The sequence below is a fragment of the Cuculus canorus genome, chromosome 12, assembly GCF_017976375.1.
Source record: "Cuculus canorus isolate bCucCan1 chromosome 12, bCucCan1.pri, whole genome shotgun sequence".
Lineage (NCBI taxonomy): Eukaryota > Metazoa > Chordata > Aves > Cuculiformes > Cuculidae > Cuculus > Cuculus canorus.
In genome coordinates, this window is record NC_071412.1 from 6,711,230 (window position 1) to 6,736,411 (window position 25,182).

At 35.9% G+C, this 25,182-nt stretch overlaps 1 protein-coding gene across 3 annotated transcripts in view; it reads left to right on the forward strand.

The window, feature by feature from the left end:
- EFL1 (elongation factor like GTPase 1) overlaps window positions 1-25,182 on the forward strand; it is a 74,252-nt gene that overhangs the window by 30,222 nt on the left and 18,848 nt on the right. For all 3 annotated transcript variants that reach the window (XM_054077415.1, XM_054077417.1, XM_054077416.1), the window contains exons 16-17: window positions 18,654-18,785; window positions 21,268-21,415. In XM_054077415.1, the coding sequence (XP_053933390.1) occupies window positions 18,654-18,785; window positions 21,268-21,415 (280 nt within the window). The remainder of the gene's footprint in view (window positions 1-18,653; window positions 18,786-21,267; window positions 21,416-25,182) is intronic.

The following is a 25,182-nucleotide window of genomic DNA, read 5'->3' on the forward strand; positions in this document are numbered from 1 at the left end:
GTGTTAAAGGAGACCGACCCTTTTTCCTTGCGTTGGGCTGGAGAACTGACGAGCTGTTGCCTGTGGGCAGATGGTACTCAGTCTTTCAGTAGCTGACTGTGAGGTTTGGTGGCAGGTATTAGCTGGCTTATCTCCAAAATTTCCAAATCTTCTGTGTAAATACTTGGTTGGGTGTATATTTTCAAGTCTTTTTAAAACGAGAAGATGGGGATTTCCCCCAGTATTTCAGTTACTTTTTTTAGTCAGCATCAACGTATTATTTTTTAGTCTCTCCCTCTATGAAACTGAATATGTCCATGTGTATAAAGAGAGAACAGTTATTTACAGTAATAGCCATATTTATTACTGGGCTAATGAACCTCTTGGTTTTTCTAATACTATAAGAGAACAAGAGTTGAAGTAGTTAGTATTACCGATGTAGAACAGTAATTGAAGTCTTAAGGTGAATTTTTGAGATGACTGGCTGAGCTCACATCTGAAATATCGCACGTGGGATTTTTTTTCCAGCGTACTGAGCTAGATCACTGATTATTTTGGGAAATTACCTCGTGTTTTCACTTGAAGAGCCTGAGAACTATAACCTCCCCCAATCTGTTTATAGAAATTACTTTGAGCATGCTTTTGTGTTTGGTGTTTTCTGTTTTTTGAAACCAGTATCCTCTTTAAAACTAGAATGTCAGTATTGCTTAGTAAGTGTCAGTTTACAGAATAGTGGTGTACTCTCTCCTTTCTTGAGAAGTGAGCCTGTACAAACCTCATGAAGTTCAGCAAAGCCAACTGCAAGGTCCTGTACCTGGGCTGGGCAATCCCAAGCACAGATAACAGGCTGGATGGGGGATGGATTGAGAGCAGCACTGAAGAGGAGGACTTGGGGGTGCTGGTAGATAAGAAGCTCCATGAGAGTCGATAGTGTGTGCTTGCAACCCAAAAAGCCGACCTGGGATGCATCAGGAGAAGTATGATCAGCAAGTGGGGGGAGATGATTCTGCCCCTCTACTCTGTGCTTGTGAGACCTCACCTGGAGCCCTGCATTCAGTTCTGGAGTCCTCAGCACAGGAACGACATGGAACTGTTAGAGCGAGTCCAGAGGAGGCCACGAAGATGATCTGAGGGCTGAAACACCTCTTATATGAGGACAGTCTGAGAGAGTTGGGCTTGTTTAGCCTGGGGAAGAGAAGGCTCTGGGAAGACGTTATAGCAGCCTTCCAGTACTTAAAGAGGGCTATGGGAAAGCCGGGGAGGGGCTCTGTATCATGGAGTGCAGGGTTAGGATGAGGGGGAATGATTTTAAGCTGAAAGAGGATAGATTTAGATTAGATGCTAGGAGGAAACGTTTTCCTGTGAGGGTGGCGAGGTGCTGGCCCAGGTTGCCCAGAGAAGTCATGGATTCCTGATCCCTGTGAGTGTTCAAGGCCAGGTTTGATGAGGCTTTGAGCAACCCGATTTAGTGGAAGGTGTCCCTGCCCGTGGCAAAGGGATTGGAACTGGATGATCTTTAATGGTCCTTTCCAATCCAATGCATTCTAAGATTCTGTGATAGATGAACCAAAGTGACTTTGCTTTTGTACTTAAAGTTGTCAGAATTCAATTTCTAAGAATATTCTACCTTTTACTGTTGCTATGACATACTGCACAAAGAAGTGCGAGAGATCGATTCAGGGCTGAGCTTGTCCATTAGGGTACTAGAGGGATTCAGCAAGCATGCCTTATTTGAGAAATTGGTGTTTAAAGTTCAGTTATCAACACCGGTGTAAATTACCTGATTTGCCAAGGATCTGTATTTAGAATGTATAATTGAACCTTTTGTCTCTCTGTACAAATTGAATGGCATTACCTGTGAATTAAACATGGTTGATAATTCCCTTTGCCGAAGTAGTTTGGTGTGAAACTCAAAACTTTCCGGAAGCTATTTTAAAGGAGCATTTCCTTTGTTTAATTTGGCCGCAGGTTTTCTAAAACTCAAACTGAGAACATGCAATATTATTTCAGAAATAGGTATGGAATAATCACCTTAACCACAGATGAGTTTGAAAATATATGCTTTATTACATCTAAATTCATGTATAGAAATTCAGACATGATAAAGGCAGCATAAATCAGAGTGTGTGCGATTACCAGGGTGGAAAAGAAGTTTTATTCTTAAAGGATTTTAAATTTCGCAGTGTTATTTATAGAAAATGCATCTCTCAGGTTATTGTGATGGTGTACTTGAACCAGATATGGAGATGTTGGAAAAGAACTGTGTATTTTTTTCATCAGTGGGCTGTTCTTTTAGCTCTTCTGGTCAGAGAAGGCTCAATTCTATCAGATGAATTAAACTTTTTAGCTTAGCGGTCAATTCATGTACTAAAAGGTAGTTGTAAAATGTGGATATTTGTCATAGTGTACGTCAAGTCAGATAAACAAAAATGTAAGTGGAATACTGTCTCGGGTATCATTTGGGCTTTACTCCTACTTAAGTGTGGAATTGCAAAGATATCGAAGGATATTAAAACTTAAATCGTGAACTTATCAGTTTAGATAATCTTTCTTTGATGAATCTTATAAATGTATTTTAGATATATGTACATCTATATCCTAACATAGCTTCTCTCTTGTCATGACTCCTATACAGTGCTGCTTCTTTATTCTTTTGCGGTCTCAGTAAGGACAATGTGCCTTTCCCATCAATCCTTAAATAACACAATCTATGTGCCTAGATAATGATATTAATGATATAAAATAATTCAGTTCTGATGTTTATCAGTGCTGAAATATATGATGTCTAACTTGGGGTGGAGGAGAAGAAACTTGGGCTAGAAATTAGTTTAATCTCGAAAAGTTATCTGCTCTGTAGGAGGCAGTGAATGAGTGGTGGATGAAAGCAGATTTTCTAGGCAGCATAGATTTTATTGGTTAAATCTAATTTGTCATTAGTCTTTTATAGTTCTTGACTTCTGAGTAATTTCCCTTTAAATCTAATCTTTTTCAGTTTTAGTACATCAGGAAGTTATTCTCAATGTATGCAGTTTTTTGCAATAGAAAATGTGTAATTCTTTAGAATGTGTAATATTCTTTGTTTCTGTAGAGTCTCTTTTCCAAGGTAAGGCAAAATTGAAAGTCCTTTACATAGCTTTGATTGAATAAGGCTTCCTCATCTTTATGCTTTAAACAAATATCCTGTGAACAAAACAGTTCTGGAGAAAAAAATTGTGGTTTTCTTTATTTTTCACTGAGTTTCATTTTTCTCATGACATACTCACAACTGTCTGATAAGGACTGTATTTTAAGTTGAATATCAAATTATCTCAGTATTCAGAGCATTGGAATTATGTTAATGATGATGATAATGATTCCTTGACAAATTAGGGTAGTTAGAGAGTTGTCATGTAATTTTCCATGTGTTTCTTTTCTAGAGATGGAAATAGGAACCAGGTAATTTGTCTTATCCTTTAAACTGTTTTCTTATTCCCATTTAATGTGAAGCCAGAGGGCACTGTTTTTCATACAGTATAAAAATGTGTAGTTGTGTAGTTATTTCAATTTTGGGTAAAGGTCTTGCATGGATTCACAGCACAGTCAGTGTAGTGAAAACTTTGGATTATGGTTTTTAATGTGCATTTTCTCATGCAGAAAATATACAGATGTTTTTACACTAAATGAAATTAATGTCACAGTACTCTGAAAGCAAAAAATCTGCAATCAGTGTGCTGCCTACTTATTAGCTCAGCTTGGAAATAATGTACTGGTTTCAGAGGCAGAGTAGTGTTAAGTAAAGCCACTGTCACGAAAACATGTTGTTTAGCTTCCCTTTGTTCTTTGATACTTCCTTTTCCCTGATGAAAGCTACTGTTTTATTTGATAAAGAAAGGCAAAAACTCTCCTCTCTGAATGTTCATTTCATTTTCGTGGCTCCACTAACTGCCTTCTGCGCAACAGTAATAGCCAGGCTGTAGAAATTAGACTCGACCTGCCTCAGCTGCCTTTGAAGTGTTGACGTGGCTCCAGAAATCTACCCTGAGCTCCCCACCCCAAATCTTAGAGTCGTGTTTTTTCTTCAGATTCCACCGTTCTCTGTGCTTTTCCATCTGTTATTCTTACTGCCTCAGCTTTTTGTTTTGATTACCTTAGTCATCTCATGTCAATAAAATGACTATATGACAATATTTTAGTTAACCACAACCTAAGCAAAAGCTCTCTCCTAACTGGCATTGTTTATGGAATGCAAACCACTAATCCTTGAGGGCAATTTATTTGAATGTATTTTAAATTCCTGCTGGAGCACTTCCTAATCTTAGACAGGCCTCCTGTGTAGCAGAGAGAGGAGCAGGATGCGCGCTTTCACACCCACACGTGAAAAAGTGTTTGTCTTATTGTGTAATAGACCTAGTGGCTGTAATATACCGCATTCTTGCAATAAATACCATCGGTGGTTGTGAAATGCTTCTACCTTTGAACTAGCCACAAAAGCTTTTTACTACTTTGTATAGTTCTCCTTTGCTTATGTTGTTACCACAGTTTCTTCAAGGAGTTCAGAAAAAGTAAGGAGAATGTGGCAATGAGGGCAGGAGAGCCTAAGGGAGGAAGACTAGATTGGAACTAATTTTGCATATAACCCCACTGAACACAAACTCAGTTGCAGAGAAATCCCGCATAGCAAATGGGGAGGTTACGAAGTCAAGAGTTTGTTGATAAAGGCCGTGAATTAATGAGTTATTTTCTAAATATTTCCCTGAGATTTTGATGTTTCATGCTTCACACTAAATTGCAGCAGCATTGTGAGGGTTGTTTGGCCTGTGTCAGGGTGTGAGTCATGAAGTTGGCTTTGTCTGGCTTGTGAACTGGAGGGGAGAGTTAAGGCAGAGCTATATTTAGGAGTATCAACTGATGTCAAACTGGAGCACTGCTAAACAACAGTGTTAAAGGGACAGCACTGGCGAGTTTCTGCTCAAAGTTGAGATTATTTGTAGTGGCTTATCATTTAATAACTAACTAGAAAAACTGATATTGACTAGGAATATTCTTCTGCAGAGGTTGCAACCAAAGTTGTGCGAGTTTCAACTCCATTTGTACTTGTCTAGTAAAGCTATTCTAATTTCACTTTCAAAGCTGCATGATTGAAAACAGCAAGCATAGATAAAACTTAGGGTTTCATCTAATAGGTTTTAGAATCTGAATTTTTAAGAATTTGTTATTTATAAAAAATTGTTTGTTGCACTTAAAGGTAGATAAGGGTAATGTTTGAGGGGCTGTTACCACTGAGTTTTTGTCTTAAAATGCAGAGCAGCTGCTGACTTGACTTTATTGTATTTTGAAATTTTGGCATTGATATGTGAAACCAAGTTTAGGTACCTTTTTGCATCTAATTAAGACTAAAAGAAATACGGTTCTTTTCTAGCCTTTTTTACTCCTTAATTCTCTCCAGTGAGGTCTGTTATGTATTTGGGCAAAATTCAGGCCAGTGGTTTTAAAAAATAAGAGGCTCCTTTTTCCAAGGCTGCTTTTCTATCATAACTGTCATGGACTCCAGCTGCTGATGTTTGGGGGGGTGGGTTAGGTAATTTTCTTTTGTGTAGGCACAGTTTTGTAGGTAAGTCACCTATTTTGGTAGTGAACATTTATATTGCCATCTTTGTTTCTGGGCCTGTTTGTGTGAAGACAGTGAGATTGCAATAGGAAAATTGCACTGAGTCGAAGGACTTCATCTGAGAACTGAGCGAAAGCTTTCATTTAGAGGATGGAGAGATTTCTGTCATCCTGATGAATTTGAAGCTTGCAGTTTTTTCAAAGGCACTTAGTGTTAGTTTAAGCATATTATTATTGACTTGAATGTAGGCAAACCTGACCCAAGACAATGTAGTGGTGGGGAAATTGAAAAACCACACACGGAATGTATAAATTATACCATTGTTTAAATTAATGTTTGGGCTAAGTCAGTTTAGCTGTTACTGTCATATTAAGCTTGATTGGCTAAAGTATCATCATTGCCAACTTTGATAGAAGTCTGTTTTGGTGACTGATTAAATTTCTGAAATACAGTGTTGAGCGACAAGTATTCCTTTAAATACTTGGTGTTTCCCAAGTGTCATATATTAAGATTTGTACAAATCATGCTTTATGTGATATTAAAGGATTGGCTCAACAATTGTGAGTTGCATGACTATGAACCCATTAATCTAAATGGAAAAATGAGCCTGCTGGTAGTTCTTGTACAAAATATTTAGGAGTATATATACAAAATATTCAAATTTATTTCACTCTCCTTTAGTCTGCTGAGGCTGTTGAGGACAGGGAAGATAAAAGCACACATGATGACTTCTAAAGACAGCCTATATGGTTCATTGATGCAAAGAGCTGCGTGTTGAGAAGCTTTCAAAACAGGATCTAAAATGTATGGAATCCTGTTTTCAGAGCTTTTCCATGAAAGACTAATTGTTTTATGACATGTTCAAAAAGCACATTTTCTGAGCAGTGGTACTAACAAAGCCTGGATTCCTGTGGATTGGTGTCCTTAAAATCCTCAGCTGCCCTCTAAGCTACGCCTACCCTCCAGTTGTGCGTGTCCCAGTTGGCCAGGCAGGATGCGCATGCTGGTTGCCAGGCAGCTGCTTCCAGGCGGGATATATAATGATCGTGTTTTGCCTGCTCTTTTCTCAGTGAGCTCACCAATTTTGGTCTCCCTTCAGTACTTAGCCATTGATTTTACATAACTTGTGGAAACTTAATTGTATTTGAACCCTCTCCCTTGCTGGTAAACTTAGTGGAAGTTTAAAACATGTTTAAAAGTTATTGAGGGGAGACTGTGTGATTACAGGAGTTGTGTTTACTTTGGAAATGTGACTAAAAACACAGTCCATTTTTAACAGATTCGTTTGTGTACAGAATCCCATCAGGAAGTATGACATACTCTGGAAGCACTACTTCTCAGCCAGAAAAAGTGATTTTAAGTAATCAGCCGTTTTTATCAGAAATGCTTTTCACTTTTAGTTGAGAAGGTTCATCTCTCCAGAGGTCTTCCAAAGCATTTAAAGCTGATACCTAGCAGTGGCAAATGGTCACATTTCTTTGTCCAGAAAAGCAGCTGACGTTCTGAGTTTTAAGATTTTGCTTTGTCCTGAAGCCACAGTGGAGTCACTGCTGCTGCTTGTGGGTGATAGATGATACTGCATCGCTGGGCTCTTCTGTTTAGTCAGCAAAATGTTGGCCAGACTGATCTAGTTTCTGAGGGGGTAGCAGTGGGGCATGGAGACAAACTTGTTTCAGAACCGTGAGGTGTTAGCTTTGCTTTCTACATGGATAGAAGGGAAAAAAAAAAGGGTCTCTTAACTAAATTTATTGTTAAACCAGTACTTCTGGTTGGCTTTGTCATGCCATAGGAGTTTCACTGTGATTAATGTGTTGGTTTGCATTTTCTTGGACAACATGTCACAAGCAGCGTCTCTTACAAACGTATTAATGCTTTGTTGGTTGAGTGAAAATTGGATGAGAAGGAAAATTGCCTTATTATTGGATTAGCGTTACTTTTTATTTAGTATCCTGAATTGGCTCATCCAAAATCTGTCAAATGCTGGTGCTGGAAAGCCAGAAGTGGTGAGCAAGATTGCTCTTTGATTGCAACTTGCTGCTAAATCATCTTTGTTGTATTTGAGATGGTGTTCTTAGACTGCCTTTTGGAGTGGGGTCTCATCTCCTTTTAGCCTCTAATGTGAAGGAGCATTCAGTGCCTGGTGTTATTACTGTTGAAAAGGAAATTAACAGTAAGGCTCTTCCAGATGTGAGGATGTTAAAACCCCCTTCCTGGTATCTTTTGTCAGTCTGAGGCTCATGCCTGCTCTTAAATTAAGAGAGCAGTGTGAGGCATGTTATCATTACCTATAGGCTGATGTAAATAATATCAAATCTTATTAGAAGCTTTTTTGTAAGGGACATTGAAAATCAAGATTAGTTCTATTTAATTTCTTTTCTCCATTTTGAAATAGAGGAGCGTTTTAAAGCCCAAATCAATTATGTGATCTTCTGCACTAGTCTTAAGAATTCTTCTGTCTTGGGAACGATCTGTGTATTTTTTCCCCATACTCTTCTTGACCTAGGGCTAATAGAAGTTAATATGTTGCAGTATTTTAAGAATCAGAGTTATATGGACTTGAAATTACAGTAATAACTCTCAATGATAAATGAACTTAAGTAATCAGAAGTTAAAGGGAAATGTCAGTCTTTTCCTCTCCTTTGGGGAAAAAATGGTTGGGGGATAAAGAGTAGCAGTCCTGTTTTTCAGGTCGTTTTTTTAACGTTTTAAATAGACATGATTTTGTTATGCTTAGTTTACACAGATGCAGACTGCTAAAAATACTTGATGTGAAGTTGACTTGTAAAATTCACGGTTTAATTATAGTTTTGATTTTGTAGAAAACTAAGAATTCTGTTGTGACAGAACCATATTTTAACCAGAATAATGGAGGGCTAGCAAAATATTTTCTGCAGAATTTTATTATATTGTAGTTACTTTCGTCAATGATTAATATGTGTGTTTTTAGAAAACTTTCTCAAATTGCATCTTTAATTTTCATTAAAAAGTTATCACCAATCTACCTAAATTTTATTTGATTTGTTTGAAGTGTGTCTCCGCCTTTCAAACTGAGATCAGTGTTAAAAGCCCAGTCACAGGTCTTCTGTGAGTAGTAACTTCTTTTTTTTGTTATTATTTGAATGCATTTCCAGTTTATTTTGGATTTTTTTTGCTATTAAATTGCAGCACATAAATAACTCTTTATCAGTAACTTCTAGGCTGCTGATCTAAGATGTGTGTTTAAGGCATCCCTGGTCCCTCTCATGCTGTCTGTTTGTAAACCCACTACGTCAAATAGTCCTAATCGGAAGCGTTGGCATTTCTGTTGTTAGAATCTTTTTCTAGTAATTACTCCCTAAAATACAGTTGCTTATAACTACAAATGCTTGTAATTGCTATTTAAACGTTGCTTTTAACTTGAAGTCAAATTCTATATTATTCTTTATCTTTTTTTTGAAAATTATCGCGTTTAAAATAAATGTAACTTCTGCATAATGTTGACTGATTTGGTCAGTTATTCATGGTAATTTTGAACTCTTCAAGCCATTTTTCCTGGGGCAGCAAAATAAACAAGCAGAAATCACTTTGTGCAAGTGTAATGAGGGAAGGGGGGGTGTATGCCTTTAAAGGAGAGCATTAGGCATTGGGTCAGGTCTTGGAAAAATGAATTTTAATTAGTTACTTGCCTGTCTTACAAGTTAACAGGATAAATGGTCAATGACTCAGTAGGACATTTGCCACAGGATATTGTCCACAATTGGTAACTGCTATGCTGCTTCTACTTGTTATGTCTTAGATATCCTAACTGATTAGTCTGCCTTTGCATTTACTTGTGTATTGAATAATGAAGGCCTCGTATTCTTTTCTTAAGTGGTGAATGCAAATCAAATATACTGGGATTCTACAGTTTAACACATTTTAAAATGCAGCACAAGAATGGACGAAATTTAATGAGCTTTTAAACTGACTGCCATTACCTTTTATAATTGGTAGTTCTAGTAGTAGAGTCTAAATTCCCTGTGTACCTAGGAGGTGTAATGCAGAACTTGTAGCAATGTGTCCATGTAGCTTTTTCTAGGCAAATATGACAAAACCTCCAAGACTTCTACAGATTAAAATTAATTCCTTGCAAGATCAGTGCCTGAAGGCCTCATTAATTTTAACACCACTTATAATTGATTCTGGGAAGTAACAGATGTTACTCATTTTATAATCTTCAGTTTAAGAGAACAGTCTATAATGGGCAGAATTCTTGTTTCAGGACACATTACTAAACCCGAATAAAATGTGAAATGGCATTTTTTCTTACTGGTTGGTTGCTTGTTAGACTATGTTATAGCTAGATGAAATCATTCTATGTTATTGATCTGTTAGCTGAGATTAGTTGTTCTGCTCTGTTGTTTGGTCAAGAAGTTAGAAGAATTCAGTTTGCTATTGTGCTCAAAACCCAAATGAACTTCAGGTCTTCACTCACTTGCATCTTGCCACATCAAGTTGTCTCAAAAATATTAAAATATTGTATGGGTTTTTATGTCTTCCCAGTGTCTACTTAAATATTGAACTTCACTACATTTTTAAATAGAAAGGCTTTGTCTCCATATCCTTTCCTCTAACGTAAAACACGTTTTGTGCTGAATCTGGTAGTGCACAATTGCTTCCCCTCTCAGCCTCTGGCTGCTGCCTCTCCCTTCCCTGTCTTCTGATGTTCTGTATATGCTTCAAAGTAGGTGAAATGTTTCAAAAACATTTCAATAGAGTAAAGTGGGAAGTGGTTCTTTTGATTAATGCTCCTGAGACATGATTTGTTCATGTTACAGAACTAAGAAAATAGGATCCTATTCTAAGAGATTTCCAGCACTGAGTGTGTGCGTGGCCAACGTTATTAATGGTGGTCTTGTAAAAGTGTAGAATTATGATTTCTCTAATTTTTTCTTATGTAACTACTGTGGAATATTCAGTGAGCCACAGAGGTTTATTCTGAAATATTTTTAGTTTTCTCCTCTTTAACTTCCAAAATACAAGGAGTATAAAAAGTCTTTCCTAGGCGACTGCTGGAACACAGTAGTTTGTCTTGTTCTTCTGATACATTGAGGATGAAGAATCTTAACGTCTTCTAGTATAGGTTCATTTTGCAAACTTAATTAGGTATTGATATCAATACCTAAACTAAAGCATTCTACTGAGCACTTCAACATTTTCTTGGGTTTTATTGACACTTTTTCATAGATAAGATTTATTATACATTTATAATTATATACAAAATAGCTTTATGAAGGGCCGATAGCCTCATCTTTTTCTGTCTTCTAGAAGGCAGATGTCAACATTATAGCTGAAGACTTGAGAGTTTCAATATAGGAATTACAAATGAAAGAGCTTTTTTCTTTTCTTGTTAGATACTTTTCTCATAGAACCAGTAGAAATCATCAGTAGATGACCAGCATGTGTTTATCTATGGGACAGAATAGGGAGTATCCCTAGAAATATCCTGAGCTGCACCTGTGAGGCATTCCTTGTCTCCAAGAAAACACATATTCTCCTTAGAGAATATAGTTAATTCTTTGTTGTCTGGAAGGCTTTATTTTCCTTAGTGGATTGCTGGGCCAAATTTTTTCCCTTGCATAGGATGTTTCATAGGAATTCAGTTGATCTGTTTTCCAGTAAAGCATGCGATTTCTTAGATTTATTTATGAAAGAAAGCACATTTACTACTACTAATAAAAGCCCCAACAAATCAGCATTTCAAAGGACTTTTAAATTATCACAGTAAATATGTTGAAACAACCATTCCTAAATTCCATTTGTTTGGGACAGCCACCATGCTGAACTGCCTTTAAAGTTCTGGTAGTCATTTAAAAGAAAAAATTAATTAAGTTCAGATGTGTTCCTGTCAGATCAAATTAAAATCATTTATTCAAAGTAATTCTAAATCTAAAATTTGGGTTGTGTTTCAGGAACCCTTGAAGAATTTTGTATGGTGCTAAATGCTTTCCACATGCAGTAATAGAAGTATTAATTTGATGTAAGGCTAACTGGAGTTAGTTCCAGTGCCTATGTGGTCACATTTTACAAAGATCTGTCCACATATTTACTGTTGTTCAGTATCGCTGCATTCAAGTGATGTCAAGTTGACCTGGTGTGTGGAAAGGAATTATTATGTGTGGGCTCAGGCAAAATATATTACATGTGTGCTGCTAAGTAGAAAACCTAATGTGTTTATGAAGCCACAAAAGGCACCATTCAGTGACTTTACGAAGAACACTTTACAGTTAAAAGATGGAAATAACTTAAATTGGAATAAAAATTGTCTTTTACTTTTTTTTTTCTTTTTTTTGGTGAAGCTATAAGTGCATTGGTTTCATAACACAGAAAGATGAATGGGAGTTTTACAGATCTAAGCATGAACTTTCTAAGTTTCTGTGCTACAATTAAGTTTAACCATAAATAGTTAAAAATCGGGATCGTTTATTTTAATCTTGAGCTCCAAAACTTAGAATGGCATGACAAATGAAATAATTCTGTAGCATAAGAAAAACGTCATTATCTGAAATACTTTCATCTCCTATATTTATTTGCCTCATTAAGCAACTTAAGGAAATCAATATTTCATTTTGACTACACCTATTTGTAAACCCAGAAGTCAGATTTAGACTGGTAACTGATTTGGCTTAATTCTGTGTGCTTTAAGCTAAATTTATATTTTAGTAAACAAGTTCCTGACTCAGCTTTGGTGTCTGCATTTTCACAAAGACTGAGTGCAGGTAGATAGATCTCTACCCATTCACTTCGTCATTTCAAAGACGTTACTGTTTAGTGTAAAGGGTTTTCTTATAGTTCGCTTGATACTGGTTTTAGTTCAGCCTGAGAAAAGTATAGGGAAGTTCATAATTTCAGTTGTCAACTCAAGTTAGGAAACATCAGTTGTAATGCAATCTAAGTACTTAATGAAATATGTGGTATTTTTTTTCCAAAGGATCTCAGGAGAAGATAAATGATATTTTTTTACTCATTATATATATTTGCAATCCTATTTGGAACTCCTAATGTTGCAATAGGAAATGTCAGTGCAACATTAGCTATTAGATCATATTATTGCTTTTCTGTCAGTTCTTCTAAAAGCATACAGTTTTGTCCCTTGAACTGCTAATCTTTTTCCTAAAAGAACTCAATGGTGTCTCTTAGTTCTTTTTCATCTGTCACTACCCAGTGATTCAGTAGTAAAGCTTTGAGGTGCTGCTTCTTTCAAAAGTTGCTTACTGCATCTAATTTCCTATCATATGATTGTGTCCCTTGCGGAGAGGGAATTTTGTTATTAATAATATGGCTGAGTTTACTCTCATCTGCTCAGAAAGCTATGCTGTTTGCCCTCACGCTGCTATGAACCCAAAAGTAAAGCTTTACAGTAAAAGTATAACTTAACACCTTTTTATTGAGGAACTGAATTCATGTCACTGCTTGTTGATCTCTAGGACATATTTAGGTAGAACCTATTTCTGTGAAACTCGTGAAGAAACTGAGACAGAGGCTTCTACAGTCTGATGGATACTGTTAATTTTTAGAGATTCAGCTTGAAAAAGCATATTAGGAAAGAGGAAATTAAATAGAAAAGAAAATGTTGAATTAGCTTTTTCTGTAAAATCATAGGAAAGTACTGAAAACAGCTGAACTCGTGCACATACTTTACAACATTCTGTTTTCCAAATAAGAAATGTCACTTGCCTCAGAAGCAAGTAAGAACAATTGAGGGGGAAGTGCATAATTACAGATGAGAAGAGGAGGCTTACCGGCAATCTGTGCTAACATGTGGTCTGTATTATGAAAAAAGTTGATGAATCTCAAATAGAATGTGGTCTGTGTATTGTTTGACATTCCCTTCCCTTCCAGAAACAGTTTCTAATAGAGAAAGGTCAAGTTCTGCTCTCAGATGTCTCTGTGCAGTGCCCATGAGACTCAAGAGAAACTTGCTTAAAATCTGAGGCGATAAATGTGTAGTACAAGGGATTCTTAAGCTATAGTAGCTACTTGTCAAAAGTCCCTACAGTTGCTATCACTTAATCCCAGTAATTTGTAAAACATTGTAAATTCCTCAAATATAAAAGGCATAGTATTGTAACAGAGTTTAATCCAACCAAAAGCCAATTTCCTCTTGCAAAAGCCCTCCTTTTTTTCTTTTATATTAGGGATAGTAATGGAAGAACGGAGACTGATACTTAAAGTATATGTAGAAACAGTGTACCAATATCGGTCACCCTAATAGGAAGCAGTGTGCTAACGGTATAATCTTTTCTAGGCTTATGCTGGATATTGGGAGAAGGACAATTCTGTGAAGTGGTTTGAAGGAGAATGATGATTGATATGGAGTTGTTTATTTTTTTTGATGATTTTATTATTATTTTACAACTATATTTTGCCCTTCTGCTCGTTTTAAGATTTCAGATTGTTTAGATTTACGGAAGTTTGCATCACACCTCCTTTTACATGAATTACAAATGAGGTTGCATGATCTTCTTTCACTGATGCATAGTGCGATGCATGGAGCATTTAAACCTTTGTGTTAAGTCTTAATCTTTCTAATAAATAACGTTGATAGAAAATAATATATTTCAGGGAGGAGAGAGCCTTACTCAGAAGATTGACATTAGCTTTTTGCTTTATTTAGTTCCTTACCGTGTTAGGCCAAAGCTTGACGTGTCTCCATTCCAAAGCCGCCAAGGATTCTTAAGGGGTGATATCATCAGTGAGTAAAGATAAAGATCCACTGAACTAATGTGCTGAGGCTGGTAACAATGTGGCAGAAGTTAAAATTTAAACAGCTTTCATTCTTCATTGTTTGATTTTCACACTGCAAACTAAATTATTTCCTTATCTGATTGAAAAAGTTACGGATGGTGGTAGCGTCTGCTTCAAATTTTTGCATCTTGAAAGAACATTAAATGCTAAATCTTTCTACATCAAAGGAAACTAATTACATATATCTTGAAATTGATCTATTACGTGTTCAGATCTTTATATCTGAATTCAGTGGTAGTGTGCTTTATTTAAAGGCTGCAAAATTAGTGTCTGAGATGTAGCGGTTACCAGCAAGAAACAGAAGCAAAAAGTAAAGGAAAAGGAGACTTGTCTTAAATCTCCTACTCCTTTTGAAAATCTCAGTCGTGATAATCTCTTCTGGTTTTACCATTTAGTTTCTGTCGTGTGGTAAAAACACCAGAGATACCGGTAGGTATATACTTGATTTAGTATACTTATCTTCCAGGGAAGTAATAGAAAAAACTCAAAAAAGGACCTTTGTAAATCTTAACATTTTTACATCTGTGTAATAATTCCCCCTAATGCACTCTGTAATTTGGTCAACTTTTAAATGACAACCAACCAGACTTGGAAGGTTTTTCTTAACATTATCTCACAGGCTTTTAATGAGTTTCCTGTCTATTAAGAGGAGGTCTTTATTTTCAACCTATGGATTGATGGTTACTGTTGAAATAATAGCTTTAATTCTGTGAAATATGTTTATTATTGGTCACTGCGAATGTTTTGTCAGAATATTCTGAATACAGTCTATGTAAGAAGTAAGCAACTGGTTATTTCAATAAATGTGGATGATGCTCTTATTTATATGCTAGGAAAAAATCAGTTTGATAAACAAGTATGTGGACGATCAGCTTTCTTAGGACATGAGACATAATGTGTAATCTTTTAAAATTATATCTCCACATAATCTGTGAAGTCTAGACTTTTAAAGGTGGTATCAAGTGTGTGGAGCTAATGTTGCTCTGTCTGGGTGTTTCTATCTGAGTATTAAGCTTTGTAAAACTACCTTTCTTCCAGTGAAGTCTTTGACACATAGGCAGAGCCCTGGAGAGTCATGTGTTTCAGTGTATGTTATTATTCAAGTCCTCTTGAGTTCAAGCACTGTGTTTTTTTATCGACCAGTACTACGTGGGAATGTTTTTCCAAACAGATATATTCTGCAGTAGGAGCAAAGCACTTAGATGATGAATTTAAGAAAAAACAATCTGCGCTTGTACTTACTATCAGATCTCATAGTATTCCTTGGTAGGCTTGACTTTTCATCTTGGGTAGCTTGTTTTGCAGTTCTCTTTGCTATAATGCCCTTGATCTCAACATGTGTATACTCAAGAAATGAATATATTTAGAGTAGTAACTATATAGTAGAGATGGCTTTTTATCTTACATTATAAAATCTTTAGAGGTGATTTAACTGGGGAAAAAAAGGCTTTGTTACCAAGTACAATGCTGGAAGTAGTGTTACACAGTGTGTAATATTTCTGATAAGGAGTTTTTAATGAACTCTTGTGTCTTGGAAGTCTATATGCTCCTGCCAACAGTCAGTATTCAGCATTTTCTTTCGTATAGAAGTGACGTGACACACCACAGGCAGAGTCAGAAGAAGGAGCAGTTTCCTGATGAAGTTAAAACTGATGTTTAAAAATTCCTGTAGGTGTTTCTAACTGGAGCTTCTCTTAAAAAATCAACAAATAAAGTGATGTACAACAAACTGTGTACAGGTGTGCATGTTTGTGTGACAGATGGCATACTTTGTAGACTAGATTCTTCTTTGAGAGATGACTGTTCAAAAGTACTTGCTATGCTTTTTTTAGTATTTCATTTTTTAAGATAACATAAAACAAAAGAGCAGAAGTTTGTCTCACCTCTATTTAGGCAGCTTTCTCTTAGCTTTGGTTCCTTTCTTTTTGAAAATTATTATACTACAAAAAGCAAAGTGAAGTGAAATGTTTGTTGTAATGATGTCTTTCTTCAAAGGCTACACAAGATAAAAACAATTCTAAAACAAGAGGCATATTTGTAAGCTTTATTTTGGAGAGGATTTTCTAAGTGCATTCAAGTGTTCAACATATTAATACACATTCACAATCTGTTATCTCGAGTAGTGTGTGTAAATATCAGTGGGATGAGCAATAAGTAAGATTTAAGGTGGTTGTATCAGCATTAGTCAAATTCTTCCATTGACGTGTCTTGTGGTACTTTGGAATTAGTTATGTTACATGCTCCTCTAATCAAAAAATACATTAGCATTTACTCACTCATAACCATATTATGTGAAAAAGTGTCCAAGATCTTCTAATCTTTATGGATGTTTTTTTTTTCCAGCGTTCGTTACTAAGAATTTGTAAATTACATAGATTCATTAGGGCTGGGCACCGCTCAGTGCTAGCTCACACAGTTAAAACACTGAGGTTGTAAGCCTAAGATTTTCATGAGACCTGACACTATTTTTGGTGGATTCCTGTTGCCAGACCCTCGTATGATTCATGTGGCTTTACCTTCAAATGAGAAACATAAGAACAGAGAGTTTTCTTTATGGCAATAAAAGTATTGTAATGTTTGTCGAGAAAATAGTGTCTTTCTGAAATAGGATTCAGTATCTGGATTTCTCTGGTTCACATTACACTGTGAAAAGAAGCTGTTCACCTCCCACTCTAAATCATTTTCCTTTTACCAGCTGGAGAAGATCAGAATAAAATGGACCCATCCCTTTTTTCAGTCCCTAGTGGTGGTGATGATCCAGCATTTGTTATTCATTCAAACCACATGTTGAGTAAGTGAAAAAGAGGAAATACATGCTGGTCATAGGTCAGGTGCAACACAGAGTTTATACAGATTTATTTTCTTTGTAGCATCTGCTGTCCTGCATTTAAAGCCGTTGACTGTTGTTTTGCTTCCAGTTATTTTGAGGCAGGTTTTCTTAAATAATGACATTTTGGATTTTGGCATATCCCACTGGGCAGACATTCAGCCTTCAGAGCTTTAGAAACAGCCTGATTCTGCAGATGATAACTGCAGCCGACTGCCTCTTCGGAATTTGAACTCCCTCATGATCTCATAGGGTGGAAGCTGACCCTCGTTTGTGGCCTCAAATAAAGAAGACTAAGCCATAAAAAAAAACCTGGAAAAATATTAAGGTGGTAATAGGGAGCTGTGGTTAAGAACTTCTCTGCTTATCACTACTTGAGCTTGTAGAAGAGAATGAGGAGGAAGGGGCACAAATACATTGCAGTCTACAAATGTGAATTTTTAAGCAGGTATAGAGTTATGAACTAAAGGTTTCAGTTTTCTTGTGATAAGTTACATGTGTATTTAATTTAGACTCCATTAGAAGTACTGCAATGCTCATTGCTTACGATTGAAGGAGAATTAGGAAAAGTGACTATATATATATATGTTTCAATATCAGCTTCATTTGTTGTCTTTATTACTCAAACACTTCTGGTAGTGTTTTTATAGCTCTGACTAAATTATTAATGATATCCTGTTGGTTAGGAATTTGAAGGCAATAATTCCAAATTGTCTTAAATATGCCAGCCAGCCAAGACTTAATACTCATTTATAGCAGCTACTTTGCAGATTTATAGCTAATATTTTTTCCTATATTTTTTTTGTATTACTGCAATTTAAGCTCAGGTTTCTACAGCTTGCCAGCTTTATAAAATATATTAGGATTAGAATTAATACTTGATTATGAGTTAAATTAAATTTGACAGGATTCAACTTGCAGAAAAGAGAAATCCCAAATGGGCATAAGGTGGGTGGGAAGATGTTGGAAGAGGGAAAAAAGGCATTTTTCACAACAGAAGTAATTAAGCACCAGAGTAGCTTATCAGCAGAGGCTATGTAGTCTCCTTCAGTTAAGATTTTTAAACTTAAACTGTACAAGGCACTGAGCAACGTGATGTAACTTTGAAGTTAGCCCTGCTTTTGACTGGAGATTGGACTCCACCAAAACCAGTTCGGAGCTGTATGAAAAATTTGACGTGTTAGAAGGGAGAAAAGTCCCTGTGTTCTGTCTGTTCTTCAGTTATAAACATGCCTTTTTAAAATACAAAGGGATTGCAATGGGAGCTGTAAGACTGAGTATCAAACATCACACCAGAGATTTCAGTACTCAGATTATGCACATACGTTTTACCAGATACTTTATATGAACAGTGAGGAATTTTTTAATGTGATAAATGTAATTAGAATAATTTCAGCTTTGTTTTAGCTTGGTGATCATATCTTTCATCTCATTTAATGTGACAGTGGGTGATTTTTCGGTTTATTTTGCTTTTCTTTTTCCAATTTCTATTAGGAATAGGAGGCCTGCAAGATTTTGTGCTGAAATCTGCAACGCTGTCAACATCACCGGCTTGTCCACCATTTACACCTCTCAACTTTGAAGCTACACCAATTGTGCGAGTAGCCGTCGAACCTAAACATCCAAGTAAGTTTAAAGGAGAATGGGGATGGTAATGCAAATTCAATATGATAGCAATGCAGGTTCCCACTCTTAGTGATTTGGCTAGTTTTAATCTATCTGTTGAATCAGAGGCCAACAAAGTTTAAAGTTAATATATATGTTGTCTGGAAGGCCATACTTTATTGTTTATTGAAGTCTAGCTTGCAGCTCATGTCTTTGTGGTCCAAGACATACAAAGATGTTGTTGTGCCCTTTATAGTTGGACTTAGCTTTTCCACCAGTTAAGACATAGTGATGCTGAAGGTTAGATATTCCTTTACTATGAAGGTAAGTATATCTTTGTTTTTTTCACTTCTGATGGCATTATTTTATGCTGTATCATGAAGCTTGTGGTACAGATGTGCAGTACTGCTTCTAAATCTAATTAATTTCCCCTGCCCCCTGACCAGAGAGTAATATATATGGCTATTTTTTAATTTCAGCCCAATTACCATTTGTTATTTTAGAAAGCCAAAATGACTGGCTTTCTGTTCAGTTACAAAATACAGTTACAAAAGTCTAAGACTACATGATTTTTAGAAAGTGATTGGACAACTTAGCAGCAATTTCTCCCGTGTGTTTGAATAACAAGTAATGTTATATATTGTATCCTTGATTTGTTAAAGCAGTTTTGAAAGTATTAGAAATTACTGGTTCTACTCAGTGTCTTATTGAATTGAAAATGTTAAAGGAATATAACTCTCAAACTACTGACAGATTTTTGGGTGATTTTTATTCTTTAATGTAATGAAGTTATATTATTCTTATACTGTTGCTTAATTTCTTCTCCATGGCAATTTGTTGTTTGAACTAAACTTGTTAGAGGGACAGAAGCCTCGAAGGTAGCTACACTTGCAAAAGTTTCCTGAAAATCAGCTGCTGCTTGCAGTAACAGGAAGACAAGCAAAATTTGGTCATTCCAAGCTCAACTTGAAAGCAATCAATTGTCCAGTGAGCTGCGTATAGTCTTGAGGTGGCCTTAGCACATTGTCATGTGTGGGTGCCTTGGATTTCCATAGCAAATTTACTTCAAAACTGCATCTTCTTATTTGGAAAAATGGCTTATACAAATTATTTCCCTATGTGTATTTTACAAAATGACTGTGCGTCTTCACATTCGTGTCAAAATATTCATGTGTAGTCACTATAACCTCTACAGGAACAAAAATAATCTATTCTTCGGTCTCAGTAGGCTTAAATGAAAATGGCAGGGTTGAAAGTCTTTGTTCAACTGTGTTGGCCATGTGAACTAACATAGTGGGTTTTTATTTTGATGTCAGGTTTTCAAGGATACTTTTCTATTATAACCTTACTACCTTAGCATTAAACATATGTTATATTTTAATAATCTCCAAGTGAATGACAAGTTTAATGTCACTTTTCCTTCTGAATATGAATATGCATTCTTAGAAAGCCGGGGTTATTCTTTAACCCATGTGTAAATTAAGAAAAAGGAATCATAATTAATTTTTTAAGAAATTGTATTAATTAGGAAGGGCTGCTGACATGAGGTGTTCCTGCAGAGCTTTCATGTAATCTAGCCAAATTGGACTCAGCTGTGGTTGTTCATTCTCCATTAACTTTAAAGCAACTCTTTTTAAACACCTTTGTTTTAGGGACAGCTGTGTTTTGTTTCACTGAAAAGCTCTCGCATTCCTGATATTTCCCCTTTTCAGGTTGTGAAGCATTAAATCTTTTCAATGGCTTCCAGCTAGTTTAAATCCTTCCTGTGCTTTGCTTGCTTTTATGCCTGCTAAGTAATTCATATGGAGTCATTTTTGCTTTTATTTTAGTAAAGTTAACATGTTATTATTTGTGTCTTTGGAGCATTTTAAGCATTAGCAATTTACAATAAGTTGCTGCACTTAGTCGTGGAATATTGCAGAGGAATACAATTATTTACTGAAAGATTACTTTCAACACTTGTAATAAATAAGAAAAGTTCTGTCTTTTGATAATTTGTGAAAATGAGAAGTGAAATCTTGAAATTGTTAATCACTACATATAAGTAACATTGAAATTTTAGTGGTTGTGAGCTGTTTATGAGCTGTATCTGTATTTAATTGTTTATAGGAAGAAAGATAACATAGTCATAGTGAATAGCTAGCTTGGCATATTAACCCTATTGCAAAACAAAATAAAAATGTGCAATCCATTCAAATGTGTACTATGGTTATGACTGTGTAATGTGAATTTATCATCAGCACATAAATTCTTGGTGATAAATTATAAGTATAGCTTATGTCTTCAGTTGCTTCTCTTAAAACAGCACCACACTTTGTGACTCATAAGTGGAAATTTGCCCACAGAAAGACCTCAGAACTTAGCTGAAAGGTTTTGAGTATTCCTAAAATATGTATTTGTGTTTTGACTTCCATAAAAGTGTTACTATTTCTCACTTCAAGTACTCCTAGTTCAAGTACTCCTTCTTCACTATTACTTTGTTAATAACACCTTGTTTTGCCAGGTGATATGCCTCATCTGGTCAGAGGAATGAAGCTCTTAAACCAAGCTGATCCATGTGTGCAAGTTTTAATCCAGGAGACGGGAGAGCATGTGCTAGTGACAGCAGGAGAAGTTCATCTTCAGCGTTGCTTGGATGACCTGACAGAAAGGTTAGAAGGGCAAAGAGGAAGAAGTATTTTTAGTTCAGTGGGTGTCTGTTGTATTTCTTTGTCAGATGCGTATCTTTGATTTATATTCTGGTAAACCAGAAGATTAATCCACCAACAGTTTTTATCATTGGATCATAAAGGTACCATTTGGTAGCTATAAAATTACCTGCAGTTGGGAAGAAGCCACTAGCTCATCATTGTACACCTTTTGGGCAGTTTCTAGAAATGATAAAGTAGGTTCAGCAGTCCAATTAAGAATTTAATGTGCCATTTGTACAGAATGAAAACCTTGAGGGAATAACGTCTGATAAACGAACTCTCAAAAATTAGAAAGCAACCAGACCAAAATTGTATGTACACACTTTGTCCTGTTCCTTTGCTCTTCACATTGATTTTTTTTTCAAATGTTAATCTGCTTTTTTTATTCATGAGGATTATTTTCTGCAAGTGTAATTGCATATATCATTCAGTATATTCTAGTACACGGCAGAAGAACAGTGGTCTGAAACAGTCCTTCGCTGTAACCTCACCTACTAAAAACTTTTTGATTCTTCTCTCCACTTACATTTCCTATTTTGTTTCTAAACTAAAAAGCAAACCTGGTGATGGATGGTTGAATGTCAGTCTTACTGTACCCATATTCATTCCAGTTAATAGCAGAAAAAATCATTTAGACCGGATCACTTATAAAACTGGAAGTATGTTTTAATGTGTATCTACATTACAACTTAGTGTGATACATTTTTATCACTTTTAAAACCAGTATTATTTATTGTTACACATCACTTGAATGTAACATGGTAAATAAAGCAAAACTTGTCATGCCTGTCTTCAGCTGCACTTTGCATAGCAATGTGTATAAAAGCTTTTGTTATTTTATTGGTCAAAATCTGAAAAAAAAAAAATAATTTTAAGTAGGTGATGGAGAAATAGGATTATAGTGAGCAGCTTGTAGCAACCTCTATATTTACATTCCTAACCTTTTGTTTTGTAAACATTGTGAAGTAGGGATTGAGACAGCATATAATCCCCTTAAAATGTGACCCACAAGCTTTTCCCAAAAAATATTGGGAAAAGTTGTTCAAAATACTTCAGTCACATTTGAAGTAGCGGGGCAGGATTCTGATGTTAGCATCTTTCGTAACGGTATCAATGGGGTTTTGAAGAGTTGACATTTTGGAGTAATTACAGAAACCAAGGAAGTTCTGTTGAGTTGAATTGTCTTTGTCAAAGTTTTAATCAAACTTTCTTAAAGAAACGTGTTTAATTTTAGATTTTTCAGTGTGTATTTAGAAAATGTTCAAGTGATACTTATTGTCAAAGACTTGAAGAGACATGGAAACAAAAAAAAGATCAGTCATCCGTGTTTATCGAAGTGATTAAATATGGATGTTCTGCTCAATTTCCTTAAATCTATTCTTATTTTTCTTCCTAATTAGCTCTTTTAGAATAGAGTAATAAATTAGACTTCTTAACTTTGAACATTTTATTTTCTACGTTTTACAATAGAAATTTTTAAAACTCTGTCCAAAGAGGATTGCAAATACTGGCATGAGGTTATTAAATTACTCTGTTCAGAATGAGAAACAAAGAGACTGAAGATGGTGGTAGTAGTGTGTGTAGGGTTTGTTTGGTTTTTTAGTATAATACAAGTGCATGGAAAAAATGCAGAAAGGATAGATCTGGTTTGGAGTCCCACGGAAATAAAGCTTACAATTAAATTTGCTTTTTCTCTGCAACTTTTTTATCACTCTGTCAAAATTTACCAGAACTAAGGAAATTTTGGTTAGTCCTTTTGTTGTCATTTAGTGAACCTGCTCAGACTTCAGGAGTGGTTAAGAAGGATACACAACTCTGAACTTTGAGTCTGTCGGATAAGTGTAATAAATCATTGTATTCTTTTTTCTTGCCATCACTCACAAAATTTTATATGCCTAAAATAATTCAGCTGACTTTAAAGCCTCACTTTATCTCATGAAACTGTTACAGTAGTTAACAGACCTAAAGGACAAACCTGTTTTTCTTAAGTTGGGCAAACAGCATTAACTTAAGCAGTGCTTCATTTCCATTTTCTGAGTAATAACCCTTGGCAATTTTTATTATGCTTAGTTGCAACAAAAATCCAAGCACAATTGTAGCTTGAGGTTTTTTTTCTTCAAGTTGCACTGTTCTTGGAGTTTAGACTAATAGCTTCTAAAATAATCTGATTTAGAGCAATTTTTGAAGCAATGAATTGTATCTCCTATGAAGGCTTAGTGCAAGGTTTAATAGAAGGAGGTTTATCAATATTCAGGATTTAGCAGTCACAGAGAAACAGAGATAATGTTCATCATCACTATTCCCAGACCTGTGAAATATTTGAGTAAGTTGCTTTAGAGCTCCTTGGTCCCTGTAGTCCAGTGAAAAACCCAGAGCATTTGGTTGTTTCACGAGGCTCAAATTATATAGCTTAAAAATTAGGAGTTTCTTTGAGCTTTGGCTGGATAGCAGTACCTGTAATTCCAGGCAGCAGTAGCTGTCGTTTTACTGCAGGCAGGTATTCAGCTGCTAGATTTCAGCTGTTGGTACTATGAATTAGAACTGAAGCTTGATGCAAAGTAGTGGCTGTTCTAAAACTTACTACAGCAAAATATTTCAGCTTTACAATGAGGTAGAGGTGAAGTGTGAAAGTTTCTGAGTGTGTTGTATTAGCCTCGCAGATGTCCATGCCATCGTGTAAGTAATTCATCCTTTAAGTCATGCATACTGGAACATGATTTTCATCCATGTGAGTTATAGCAGCATGAAAACTAACTGCACCTCCTTTATAGACATCAGTGACTTATCCTTATCAAAAAACTAACCTTTTATCTATATAATAAAGTAGTTCTATATGAATATTTATAAACAGGAATGCTGTATAACTAAAGGTAAAAAACACCTGGGTCTTAGAAGCAGGTTATTCCAAATATGATCTTATTTTCTCCACGTTTTAAAAACTGAGCCTAATTCAGCTGGCAGTATGAACCATTATTATTTGTATACCTTCATACCCAAATGGTAAACCAAACCGCATTGTCCATTGATCTGGTGGTAGCTTGCTTTATACCACAGGTTGTAATTGTAGTAAATTTATCTCCCATAGTTTCTTTTTTTTTATGTTTTGAAGCGCCTCTACATAATAAGAAATTATGTTTGGGTTTTTTGCTCTACGTTAATGCTGCTCCTCCTTCTGCTTTGCCAGGCTAGTTGCACGCACATGGGTGCGACAGTATTGTGCACATATTGAACCTGCTGTGGCAGGAGTACAGAGAAAATAGGAGTATCAGCTCTCCAAGTGCTCCTAGGTGCAGACAGAGTACTTGATCTGAACCCACAAGTTTAAAGAAATGTGGTGTCTTTGCTCTTCTTTACAAAAGCCTTTTCAGCTTACCCAGCACTTCATCTTTTCAGAGCATTTCACTATACGAAGAGAAGTATTGGTTCAAATCAAGTGTCCGTCTTGCTGAGTATCATGTCTGCGTCCGTGTGGCCTAGAGCAGTTGTCTGGGGAAGAGTAAAAACAGTAACCGTAATGCTTTCCTGAGCCTTGATTGTTTTCTGTTCAAAGCCAGTTTAGAGCCTGTTGTGGCTTGCTTGTCAGTTAATCCTGATCAGCCTTCCTCACACCCTCATGATTTTGTAGACTGCTGTTGTATCCTCAAAACATTTGAAGTCTGCTTGAACAGCAGTACGTAGTTTCCAAGGTGTGGGTGAATCAGTGATTTACAGACGCACAGCAAAGCTTT